This window comes from Pinus tabuliformis, chromosome 2_2 (assembly GCF_031772625.1).
Source record: "Pinus tabuliformis cultivar Carrire ecotype Pingquan chromosome 2_2, CPIR1, whole genome shotgun sequence".
In the NCBI taxonomy this organism is placed as follows: Eukaryota; Viridiplantae; Streptophyta; class Pinopsida; order Pinales; family Pinaceae; genus Pinus; species Pinus tabuliformis.
In genome coordinates, this window is record NC_142300.1 from 470,222,521 (window position 1) to 470,236,210 (window position 13,690).

General features: G+C 36.5%; 1 protein-coding gene across 1 annotated transcript; it reads right to left on the minus strand.

Annotated features, from left to right (window-relative positions):
- Positions 1 to 350: 350 nt before the first annotated feature.
- LOC149193362 (laccase-12-like) lies at positions 351 to 3,003 on the minus strand. Its single transcript, XM_089406600.1, has 6 exons — positions 2,809 to 3,003; positions 2,370 to 2,521; positions 2,028 to 2,278; positions 1,784 to 1,912; positions 749 to 1,693; positions 351 to 636 (listed from the first exon to the last, which is right to left on the minus strand). Exons 1-6 carry the CDS (start codon positions 2,929 to 2,931, stop codon positions 506 to 508), a joined length of 1,731 nt encoding a protein of 576 aa, XP_089262726.1. The 5' UTR covers positions 2,932 to 3,003; the 3' UTR covers positions 351 to 505.
- Positions 3,004 to 13,690: the final 10,687 nt, after the last annotated feature.

The window sequence follows — 13,690 nt, forward strand, 5'->3', positions numbered from 1 at the left end:
TGCACAAGCTTCAACTATAATTTAATTGGCAAGCTTACTCATAGGTTAACAGCACGTGTGTATCGATAGAATAGTTTAATAAGCTCATAGGTAATAATAATTGATATTCATATGAGTGTACTTTGGCTCATGAACAATCGTTAATTCAGCTTTCAAATCAATCATCAATGAACAGAGGTAACTCCATGGAGTCTAGAAAATTTTCCATATAAATATTTAATTATGAGTAATATTGACGTTTTAATACAAAGGCGACAGTGTAAAAATGAATGATTTTCAACTGGTGACAAGAATGGAGCATTTCCGACATTATGCTCGTGTGACTGCATTAGATATAAAAATTTCCACGAATTGCCACTGAATGTGAATAGAAATAATGGCGCGGAACTTTGTCATAACAAGTGGAGATCCCAAGATAGACATAAACGATGGAAGGAGCAAAGTGACGAGAAGGAAAAAGAATGAAGTGGGACCAATAGAGGATCGCTATGCATCACAGTTTTCCTCAGCATAGCGGAAGATCTCTGGGAGGTGACTGGAGACTCAAAAGAGCGTCAGGTCCATTGTTAACCACAAACACCATGGCCAATCCCCATGTTATGTGCACGTCCAAGTGGCAGTGCATCACCCAAGCGCCTGCAATAAATAATGATCACCATAATTACCACTATGCGCAAAGTAGGATCCAATATTCATGACACCAGTACAGAAGGAAAGTGGAATGCTGTGAAACAAATTAAATGCTCACCAGGATTGTCAGCCACGAATCTTATTGCAGCCCAGCCATTGACTGGAACGTTCACAGTGTTGCGCATAGGAGGATCCACCAGGTTGAACTTCTGAGGATCGGTTTGTGCATTATAATTGCCAAAGCCTGCTCCCACGATGTAGAAGTCATAACCATGGAGATGGATAGGATGGCTTTCACCCGCAAATATATTGGTTCCTTGAAGAATTACTTGCACCGTCGAGTTATATTTAAGAACTTTCACTCTTGTGGCTTTCACAGGGGACCAGAGGCCTCTGCTGATGTTCTGTGCGGTATAATCAAATCCCACGGAAGGGATATCAGGGAAGTCCGTGGAGAATACTCCTTTCATGCCAAAATGCTGAGCTTGAAGGATGGAAGAAGTGGTTGGCGGGACAAATGATATGTTATTCACACTTGCTGCAAATCTTGATCCGTTGGGACCTCCACAAGACTGCCCTGGACATTTGATCAACCCCAAACCGATGGTGTAGAACAGATTCTCCTCCACACTCTGAGGAACGAAGACTGGGTGGTCGTGTGAGCCCAAGCTTCTAAGACCATTAGCGAAGCTAGTAGCACTGTTGGTGTCGTTATAGAATGGAAGATTAGGCATGACTGGAGTTGAAGTCTTAGAGCTTCCCTCGTATTCTAAAATGGCAGTGGTAGTGGTGTTATCGAAGGGAACTCCTTGTCCGCTGGAATATGCTCGAGCAGCCATGTAGTATCTACCTGTAGCCTGATTGGCAGTGAGAAGTATGTCTGTTGTCTGGCCGGGGCCGAGCATCAGAACATTCGTCTGAAAAGGTTTTGTATACAAGGCATCCACAGCGACAACTGTCATTGTATGGCTAGCAATGGAGAAGAATAGGTCAGTATTGAGTGCAGCGTTGATAACACGTAGAAGATTAGTTTCCCCACCTTTCATCGAGACGCTAAAGGTATCTGCAAGTTAACCATCGTTTGCCATTAGCGACCAATCATTTGCGAGCTTACTAAATTCGGAAATATCTGAATAGATTCAGTCTAATGTACCTGAAGTAGAACATTTGTATAAGTCGCCTGGTTGTCCATTTATAGTAAATGCATCTGAAACGTTGGGGGCAGCTCCTGTTCGGGTTGCTTGATTCACAACATCCATGGGATTCCTATTCCACCATTCTCCTGTTAATGCAAACAGGGTCAAATATTTCAATCGCATTACAACTTAAATTGAAATGGTGCACAATTAATGTTTCTAACAGAAGAACATAAAACATTGAATAATGCGGCAGTATACCTAGAAGAATGGGAATCTGGCGATGCGGCCTGGTAAAGGTAAAGGGATAAGTGGTGTCCAGCCTTGGCAAGATGATCAGGGCTCCATACACAGTAGCTCGAAGCCATGAACTGTGTGCATGCCACCATAGAGTCCCTTCTTGACCAGTGATGGTGAATTTATATGTGTAACTTCGCCCTGGGCGAATGGGGCATTGTGTTATAAATTCAGGTCCATCGGACCACCCTGTGCGAAATTGCCGCACTCCGTGCCTGTAAATACAAGCATAAACAATTTATTCCTTTTAAAATTATGCATTAAGATCAATATGATGCAGCAATACTCGGTGGGCTAGAGACGTACCAATGAATGGTAGCGTTATATTGCGCCTGGTTGTGCACTTTGACTTTAAGTTTGTCTCCGTTTCTAACATGCAGCGTAGGACCCGGGAACTGTCCGTTCACAGTAATGATATTGTGTGTCCCACATAACCTTTTCACAGGTGTAGATCGAAGCTGAATTTTGCGATTAACCAGCCACAAACATCATTACTTTAAATTGACATGACTAGTGCATGTGACACATATTCAATGAACCGAGGCAACTACTAAAAATAATTTCCCAGAGAAATTAGTGTGAAAGAATTTACGATGTGTGTATCAATGTTATTGACAGAACGGCCATGAAGTGCATCCATAAAGCAATCAAATAATACCAGAAAAATCTCCCGCAATATAGCTCCTTTTTCTACCAAAATACAATATACGTTTACATGGAGAATATTGAAGGTGGGAAGACATACAACGAATATGTGAGTGTGTAGCTTCGCCGAGACCATAGCAGTGAACAAGGTTAGGCATATGACCATCTCCACAAATCTGGCTGCAAATGGCTGCGCGGACAGATGTTGATTGAACGCCTCCATTGCCTATAGATTGATTCACCAGAACGATCCGAACTTGAAACTGCACAGAATTGAATTGACAGTTGAAGAGGAAGGGACGAGATAGGCATGGATCACAAAATTGCCGAGATCAAGTATTTATATTTATCAATTGAACTCAGTTCAGTTCAGTTTGGTGATTGGTCTATGTTCGAATTGTTAAAGTCATTATAAAATCACGGCAAAAGCTGGTGAAGCTGAAAGTCGTTACAAAAAGGCTAAAATCGGTGAGCTGAACTCCAGATTAAAGATGAAAGCACACTCAAACCGTTGTACAACATCCGAAAGGTCTGTTCACTCGATGACGGCACCACCCCAGGGAATCGGGAATCAATCATCTGACCTGCCATCCATATATTATCTTTGGTGGAGACATGAAGACTATGTTCATAGTCTCTCTAATCATTTCTCCCCATTATTAATTATGGACAACATCATGTACTGCAAGAAGCAACAATGAAAGCTCCACTAAGATTGTTATCAAATTTTGTGTGCACGGAGAGGGTTTAAATATCTGATTAGTTATATTGTTTTCGTACGTTGAAATATCTTTGTAAAGAAGTGTTGATTTTAAGTCCGATCATAATAATTATTCTTGTAAGTTAATTGTAAACAAATAGTGCATTCAAAATAATTATGAAACGACCCATGATCATTATGGATGGTAAAGAAATAATAATAAAGAATTTAATGGATGGTAAGGAAATAATAATAAAGAATTTAATATGATGTATGGTTTTTATTTAATTAAAATGAGAAGTTAATATAAGGTATATTTTTTACTTTAAAAATACTTAAAAAAATTGTATTTAATATAGAAGTATTTGTATATAACTAATATAGATTTATCTTAACTCTCGAGGGATCAAATCTCTCTAGGTGCAAACTTTTCTTCAACTTTTCCACTCAAAAAAGAAGTTTGCACCTCAAGAGATTTGATCCCTCTCGGCGCTTGATAGATCTCGAGTTAAGATGGATCTATGTTTGTTTTAGTCATTATCTCCCTCTCTATCTCCTTCTCTCTCTCCCCTTCTCTCCCCCTTCATCTATGTGTCTCACTCTCTCTCCCCCTCTCTCTCCTCTCCTCTCTCTCTTCCCTCCTCTCCTCTCTCACTCACTCTCTCTCAATCTCTTCCTTGTCACTCCCTCTCTCTCTCCAACTCCATCTCTCTGTGTCTCTGTTATTCCCTTTCTTACTCCCCCCCTCCAAATCCATCTCTCTCCCTCCCTCTCTCATTTTCTCTCACGAGTCCTCTCTCTCTCATCTCCCACCTCCCCCTGTTTCTCCCCCCATCACTCTCTCTCTCTCTCTCTCTCTATCTCTCTCCCCCTCCAACTCTATTACTATCTCCCTCACTCTCTCCCTCTCTCCACCCTCCCTCTCTCTCTTCCCTTCTCTCCCTCCCTCTCTCTCCTCTCTCCCTTGCTTTCTCTCCATCTTTCCCTTTTCACTCCCTTTCTCTTTCCATATCTATATATATCTCACTCTCTCTCCCTTCCTCGTCCTCTCCCTCTTTCTCTTTCTTTCCCTTCTCTCCCTCTCTCTCCTTCTCCTTATCTTCCCTCCCGCTCTCCTTTCTCGCTTACTCTCTATCCATCTCTCCCTTGTCACCCTCTCTCTCTCCAACTTTCTCTCTTGATGTCTTTCTTCTTCCCTCTCCCTCCAACTCCATCTCTCTCACCCTCCTTCTCTCCTCTCTCTCAAGTCCTCTCTCATTCCTTCCTCTCTCTCCCTTTCTCTCCCATCTCCTTCTGTCTCCACCTATTCATTATTAGGATGAGGAAACTTTCACGAACATTTGTAATGCTTTGGGTCAATATATTGATTGGGTCGAGACATAAGAAGGAATGTGATATTTTGTTTGAATTTGTGTTGAAGTGGATCTATATAAGGGGCTACCAATAGCAATCAACTTGTATGTAGACAATTGGATTCATTATCAAGGGGTACATTAAGACCGACTACCATTAAAATATAATATTTTCCATGAAGATGGGAATTTTCCCGTTAGATTTCCAAGGAAGGAAGAGACATAGAAAAATAATCAAGAGAGTGATTAATGGCAAAAGCTAAAACAAAGAAAGGGAGATCTAAAGGAGAGTGTGGCTACAAAACCTTAGGAAGGAAATGGATCAAGATTTAAATCCCCCTATTCTCCAAAGAAATTAACCACTACAGATGAAGAATCTTCCTCAAATAATCTCAAGGGTCCTAGAGGGAATAAATTTGAAGCCCTGAACCTGGTATATGAAAATGGGAAATTCTGGATTTGACCCATTAAGGGAATCCTCTAGCAGAATCTCATCACGTGAGCTTTGAGCATCAAATTGTTGAGATGCCTCCCTTAGAGGATATCCCTCTTTAGGAACAAGTAGATACGAACAAACACACTAAAATGGAAGAGGAGGAATTATTTCACTCTGCAAAAAATACAAGAATCCCATGAGGATCTTCTACCTTTGGATCAACAATTGAAAATTAGAAGGTGAAAGGAAAAATAGAGAAAAACCACACGGAAAGAGGGCCAGCAAACAGATCGAGATGTGAGAAGCACACATGTAGATAAAGATAATGATTTGGGTTCCCAAAGGTCATTAAAAGAAACATTCCCAAAGATTCTCAAGCAAACCAGAAAAGGAATTGGTCATGCTCCTCTTCAAGGGGGCTCTAAATCCACAAGTAAATGATGAAAGTCCACTCCTAGAACTACAAATAATTAGGGTCAGAAAAAAGAATGGTTGAAGTTAAGAGCTTGGTTATAAAATAAAACCCCTTGGTCCTCCTTCTCCAAGAGACTAAATTGGGGGAACATGATGTTATTTGAAAATGTTCAAATTTATTGAAAGGGTGTGAACTTCAGACAGTAAATTCTCATGGAGCCTCACGAGGTTTGTGCATTGCATGGTCTTCTCTTAACTTTCATTTGCTCTCCTTTTAATCCACTATTCACTAGCTCGTGGTTCAACTTTTGAATTTACATTCTCAAAAGATGTGTTGTTTCTTCAATATTTATATGCTACTCCATTATCAAGAAAAAATAAAATGTTGATCTTCCCTGTAAATGCTAATGGACTTTGATTGGTGCCAAGACTGTATTTTTGGAGACAACTTTAACACTACTCTCCATCTGTGGGAAATAAAGGAAGATCCCTAGTTAGATACCCTTTTCAAGAGCAGATGTAAGACCTTATCATTAAATTAGGCTTGATAGATATCAAGACTCAAGAAAACAAATATATGTGGAGTAATAAAAGGATATGTCTAAGTCACATAGCTACAAGACTGTATCACTTTCCTGTAGCCATTTATTCCTTAAATCAAAATATTCTTGTTTACTCTAAAATATTGTCTTGGAGTGGTTTTCATCACTGTCCCATTTCTTTAGAAATTCAGACTATATTGGATTATGGCCCTTTACCTGTCATATTTAATCCATTGTGCTTGCATAAGCCTAGATTGTGGGAACTTGTTTGAAAATCTTGAGGGAAATGGATAAAATAGGTTATCCAATTTTTATTTGGGAACAAAAAATTAAATATCTAAAAGTGATTCTAAAACAATGGGCCAAGCAACATGCTTCAAATATAAAAATTCAAGATCTCAACACAACAACAAGTGGAGCAACTCCCCATTTACAAGGAGCTCCTGGTGGAGGAAAAACCAACTTTGATGAATATCACAAGGCTATTAGAGAAGAAGAGGAAGAATGGTGATTCAAATCCCATATCTTGTGGCTTCAAGTAGGAGATAAAAATACAAAAAAAAATCATTATCATCCCACAATAAGAAGCTTGAAAAATAATATAAATTCAATATTTGTGGATGGGATATTTCTCACAGATCAAAGAGGAGATCATTCATCCCTTTCATTCTCTCTATGAATAACTAGGTAGCTAGGAGGATAGTGTTATGTGTGATATGTTGGAGAATATTCCTCATCTAGTTTTCAAAGAGGATAATGAGGCTTTACTAATCTCTATTACATAAGAGGAGGTATGGAATGTCTTTCTTTATTTCAACCTAGATAAACCTCTAGGTCTCGATGGATTCTCAACACATATTTATCAACAATGTTGAGATATCATTAACTTTGATCTTTGCATAATGATATATTATTCCATCAAGCATAAGTGTATTGAAGAGGGTGTCAACTCACACTTTATCACTTTTGTCCCAAAACAGGTCAACCCTTCCTCCTCCTCTTGTTTTATACCTATCTCCCTTCGAAATTTTTACCTACAAGTCAATTTCTAAAATTCTAACATTGTGAATCAAGCCTCTCTTATCAAATTTGATATTAGAAAACTAGGGAGGATTTGTAGGCAACATACAAATTGTGGAGAACACAGTCCTTGTCCAAGAAGTGATCCATTCAAGTAAAGGTTGACGTGAAAATGGGATTATTATTAAATTAGACATGGCTAATTCTTTTGATTGAGTTTGATATAAGCTTCTCTTTTAAGTTATGAGAAAAATTAGGTTTGAGGAATAGGTGTTACAGTGGTTAAAAAATTTCATTTCAAACCATTGAATCTCTTCTCTGGTTAGTGGGAGACCCGCAAATTTTTAGAGCTTCAAGAGGTCTGAGACAAAGCTATCCTCCTTCCCATTTGTATTTATCATAATGGAAAATTCCTTGAGTATAAGGTTAGGCCTTGAATTGTGAAGAGAAAATATTATAGGTATCTTCCTTGGTCCAAGTATTAAAAATATAAATCATGTTCAATTTGTTGATGACACGTTACTATTTTGGGGTGACTTAGTTATTATAGCTTCTAGGTTTCTTCTAGTTCTGAATAATTTTATTAAATTATATAGAGCACATATTAATAAAAGTAAAATTCAAATATACTCATGGAATGCCAACAAATCCCTCTTCACCCAAATAAAAACTATGTTGGGATTTTCAATAGAAAACACTTGGTAGGAGTTGAAGTATTTAAGTATTATTATATGCCTAAATTCCCACTTCTAAAACTTGGGCTCCAATTATTTCAAATTCAAGTATAATTTTGACCAATGGAGAGCTCATTGGCTTAATCCAGCTAAATGTGTGGTTCTTATTAAGGTTGTTTTGTCAACACTTCCCATGTTTCAATTCTCATCCTTTTGAGCTCCATTTGGAATTCAAAATCTAATGTTCGAAAATATCCGCAAATTTCTATGGTAAGGAGGAAAATCTAACATCAAAAAATTTCATGTAGTCAAATGGCTCATTATTAACACTCCCAAATTGCATGGTCAATTAGGTATTACAGATCCATCACTAGTGAACACAGTGATTGGGGAAAATTTGGTTTGTAGGTTAATATCTCATTCTGATGATTAGTGGAAGAAGGTTCTTAAATATAAATACTTTTATGGGGATTGGGTTATCCCATTTGGGATTAGGGAGGTCCCCCCATTTATAATATTTTTTCTTCAACCATATTAATCGTTAAGGAGCATCTAACTTGGATTCCAAGTAATGGGATGAAGATGAGTATCTAGAGCAACGGGATCCTCAATAGCCCTCCACTAGAATAAAATCGAGAATCTAGCTCTCTTCAAGATTGGTTGTCCTCCCAAGATAAACACTCACTTCCAAACATCTCTCATTGGATGCACAAAGGTAGGTGGAAAGGATGTGGTATTCTAATTGTACCATTTCCCTTGAAAAAATTAGCTTGCTTGCTAGAAAACAGGCTTTCTCGTTTTTCTCTTGGGCATAATCAGGATGAAGGCACAAGAGGATGGCAAGCCTCTGAAATTTCTCCCAAACTAGTATGTCTCCAACTACTATTCCCAAAATGAATCCCTCCAAAATCTCACGTGGGAAAACATTTGGACTCAAAATAGTCACCCTAAAATTAATAAATTTGCAAGCCTTTGAAATTTCTGCCAAACAAAGATATCTACAACTATTTTTCCCAAAATAGATCCCTCCATAATCTCATGTGGGAAAATATTTTGACTCAAAATAGTCGCCCTAAAATTAATATATTTGATGGAATTTATTTCATTAGGATATCAATGTTGGAAATCTAAAAAATATGGGAATAATTGGTCCTTCTCGGGTACCCTCTTTTTTATTCTCAGGAAGAGTTTATCTCTCACTGATCTTGGAATTTGTTTTCGTTTATTTGGTATGGAAACATAATTTGCATCCTGTGGAGGATAGACTAAATTGGATATCGAAAATAAGTGGTTAATTCACCTCTTGGTATCATCATTATTTAGGATCAATGAAATTTAAAAATGTCTTCAAGCATCTTTGGGTTTCTTTCCCTAAACATATTTGGTGGAAAGTATAGATAGCTAGAGATAAATGTATCTTTCAAGATTATAAATTCTCTCCACATAGTGTAGCCATCAATTCCCTATCTCTTTTCAAGTAATTTTGGTCTCATAAATATCAACCATGACCTTAATCCAATTCATTAGATAAGCAGTAATTTGGATGGTGTGAAGAAAATTTTCTTGATATTTCCCTTCCTCCATCTTCCTTTCATGTTCCCTCTTAGAAATCATGGAAATTGCACCTATCAAAATATGAATTTTCAAATTGGATTAATTCACAATCTTCACATATCCTTTGCTTTGATGGAGCTTCTAAAAGTAATCCAGTGGTGGTAGGAGACAGGGGGTGATCCTTTGCCTTAGAGGAAATAAAGAATTTGAATATATTTTTGGTATGGGCTCACTGTCTAATAATTTAGCAGAACCATATGCTCTACTATAAGGACTTTCCTTAGAAAAGAGCAATCATATCATGCCCTTATTGGTGTTGGGAAACTGTGACTTGATCATTCAATATATTGTTGCTAATTATCTTCCCCGAGAAAATAAACTACGTCATGTGATCAAGAGAATTACAAGTTTGCATTTATATTTTTCCTATTCAAATTTCTTTCATATTTTCCAATCTAATAAACAAGATGAAATTGCCAATCTAATAATCAAAAGTTGCAAATTTTGTATAATTGATTTAAAAAATTATATAAATTTATTTTTAATCTAAATTGATGAGATATTGGGAAACCTAAAAAGTAATTAAGATAAAACTTTTAAATAATTCAAAATTTTGATAAAGTTATCCCCATATATATTTATGGGGAATCATGTTATTCATCATTGACATTTTTGTGTTAATAAATAATAACAATAAATGACATAATAAAATGTACATCACAATATTTTCTAAATGGTGAGATAGATGTTATAAACTCTTCATTATCTATATATATATATAATCTTTGTAAAGATAATATATAAATTTAAAATAATATGTTACATGTTTTTTTAATAATTTGTTTAAATGTTTTCTAGATGGGGTGATTGAGATGCGAGGTGTTGGTGGGCAGGCTTCTACCATTCCACCAAGCTACATGTCAGTGGGACGTGACAGCATGCCCCCTTAACAATCTAAGCATTTGCATGCAAAGTGCAGAGGATAGTCTCCTCAGCCGCCACTAGGTAAATTGAACAAAAAATATTTTATACCTTTACAACATGAGAACAATGGAAAAGCGTATAAAACGATTTGGAAATGACTTTGATGTGGATATCAAGTCAGTGATTGATCATGTCATACAACGTTAGCTAATCAAGCTTTCATTCTATAGGCATCAACTGGCGAGTATCAATTCCAAGACTTTGATATGTGGAATAATTTTACATCATTGTCATCATTTCTTACTGATCAGGGATGGGTTACAATGCATTAATAGGTGGATGGGGATATTTTAGCTCTCTCAGTTCAACAATTCTTATTTACATTATTGCAATGGATAACATGCATTCCTCTCTCACATTCCATCTAGTTTCTAAATTAGGTCTCTCAATACTCAAGATCCTATTACGGGTGGGATACGAAGGAAAAGAAATCACAGTCATGGTGTTTCCCTCACCCCCTATGTAATTCTTCTTCACTCAAAGTTTCTCAATACATTCCATGTTGTCTAGATGAGATCAGGGAGAAAAAAATTTCTTTAAACGTAGTCTTTTCAGTTAACCTTATACCTCTTAGGAAAGTCACCCATAGGAGTGTAGATTTTAACCCTATACAATTAATTGTTGTAAATAGATTCTTAATTAAAGAAGAAAATATACAATGGAAACCACACAAATTTACACACATATTTTATATTGAAAATCAAAACTTGGGAAAACTATTAATATTTTTTTCATTATATAAGTTTTGTAGAGTATTACAATATAATATACATATTGCAGCATATGAACCACAAATTGAACCATAGATCCATAACCAAAACTAAAAAAGCCATGGGAAAAACCATCATGCACCACAGAACCACTTTTAGCAAAATCTTTGTCCAAAACATTGCCAAAATGGATGCAAAAAGCCACCCAAAAAATTTCTTAGGGTGCTGCCCTAAATCCTATGTAGGGGCTTCCCAACCCCCTCGGACCCCTTTTGTTCCTTGTGCATATAATTCATGCAAACAATGTAACGCATACACAACATTCTCACATATGTTGTTTTATTTGCATACAGGGGGGCATAGGACTACATAGTGAAAAATTCAGAGTAGTGACACCTATTGTTTGTCTATAGCAAAGAATTTTTAGCACTCACAAATTTTGTGAATCCATCTACAACATTCTTCAAAATGTCCACCGTTTCCAACAACACCTTCTTTTCTTCAATCATATCCCTCACAAAGTGATAATGAACATCAATATGATTTTTCTTTGAATGATAAGTAGGGTTCTTCACTAAGAAAACTACACTTTGGCTATCAAAATCTATCCTTATAGCTTGTTGTACCAACCCCATACCTTAACACAAAGTCTATAACCAAACTTCTTCCTCACTTGCATGACTAGTTGCCATGTATTTATCTTTTGTGGTTGAAAGAGCCATTACAATTTGCTTCTTTCTCGTCCAATTGATAGCTCCTCCAAATAGGTTGAAAACATACCCACTTGTAGATCTTCTACGATCTAGATCTCTAACCTAGTCTGCATCAACAAAGCCATGTATGCCCAACACTCTATCTAGTCCTAGTCTTCCTTAGTAGAAAAATCCTTAATCAATAGTGCCACATAGATACCTGAAAACCTTCTTTACTATTGTCCATTGCTCCTTCCACAGTTTTGACATATACCTATTGAGTGCTCCCACTACATGTGTAATGTTTAGTCTTTTAAAACCATCATGTACATCAAACTTCCAATCACACTGGCATATTATCCAAGGTTCCTCTTCCTCTTCTTGTGTCTTGGGACACTGGTCTACAGATAAATTTACACCTGCATGAACAGGTAACTTCATTGATTTACTTTCCTACATATTGAACCTCTACAATATTTTCTTGATACACTTCCTCTGATTTAACTAGAGTTTCCTCATTACCTGATCTCTTTTAATTTGCATTCCCAAAATGAAATTTACAGCACCAAGATCCTTCAAGTTAAATTTAATAGGCAACTAGTTTTCACTTCCTATATGATTTTCCTTTCATTTCCAATCAATATCATATCATCCACATACAATATCAAATAAACAATACAATCACCAACTAATTTAAAATTCACTCAGTGATCCAATTTGATTCTTATGAAGCCAAGTCCTTGTATTTATGTATCAAATTTTTTATACCACATCCTGTGTGATTTCTTCAACCCACACAAGGAAATTTTCAACCTTCATACCAACTCTTTCTTACCCTTCACTGCAAATCCTTTTGGTTACTTCATATAGATCTCTTGTTCCAAATCCCCATGTAGGAATGATGTCTTCACATCTATTTTTTCTACCTTACTAAAACAAAAGCAACAACAACAAATAAAATAAATATAATATAAGCTAACTTTGCAACTAGAGAAAACATATCATCAAAACTAATTCCGTACACCTGAGAATATCCTTTTGCTACTAATCGAGTGTTGTATTTCTCCACAGTGCCTTCTACATTCAAATTCTTCTTAAATGCCCATTTGTTGCCAATGGGTTTTCTTCCAACTAACAAATCCACTAGATCCCAAGCCTCATTCTGGTCTAAGGCTAATATTTCTTCAACCATGGCATTTTTCTAGATTTTTCCATCATTTGAATCCACTGCCTCCCTAATAATTCTAGGGTCATCATCAGTAAATTATTAACAAAGAAAAATTTAAACAAAAATCAAGTCGAGTATTCCTTTCTGGATGACTTCTTTCTTGAACTAATCTCCACACAACTGGAGTATGTGGTTCTTCCTCTTCTGATTCATGTTCTTCTATAGAGTCTAAATCATCATTCTATAGTTCAAAATCTATCTTCTTTTGTTCTTCCTCCCTTGGTAAGACTTATTTTTTGATAACATACTATACTTTTCTAAATACCACATCTCAATTGTACAAAACCTTCTTTGTTTCTAGGTTCCAAAGATTATAGCCTTTTAAACCATCTTTATAACCAATAATGGTGCACCTTTCAAATTTTCTATAAAACTTAGTTATATTTTCATTTGGAATATGTACATATGCATCACAACCAAATATCTTGAGATGTGTGTGATATGGTTTCTTTCTAGTCCATACCTCATATGGATGCTTATCATCCAACATTGATGAGGGTGATCCATTCACTAAGTAACATGCAGTATCGCTACCTCTACCCAGAATTCCTTTCCTAACCGAGAACCAATGATAAAGCTCCTGTATTTTTGCATAAATGCCTTATTCATATTTTCCACAACTCCATTATATTGAGGTGTGTATGGGTTAGTATTATTCCTTTCTATACCACAATTT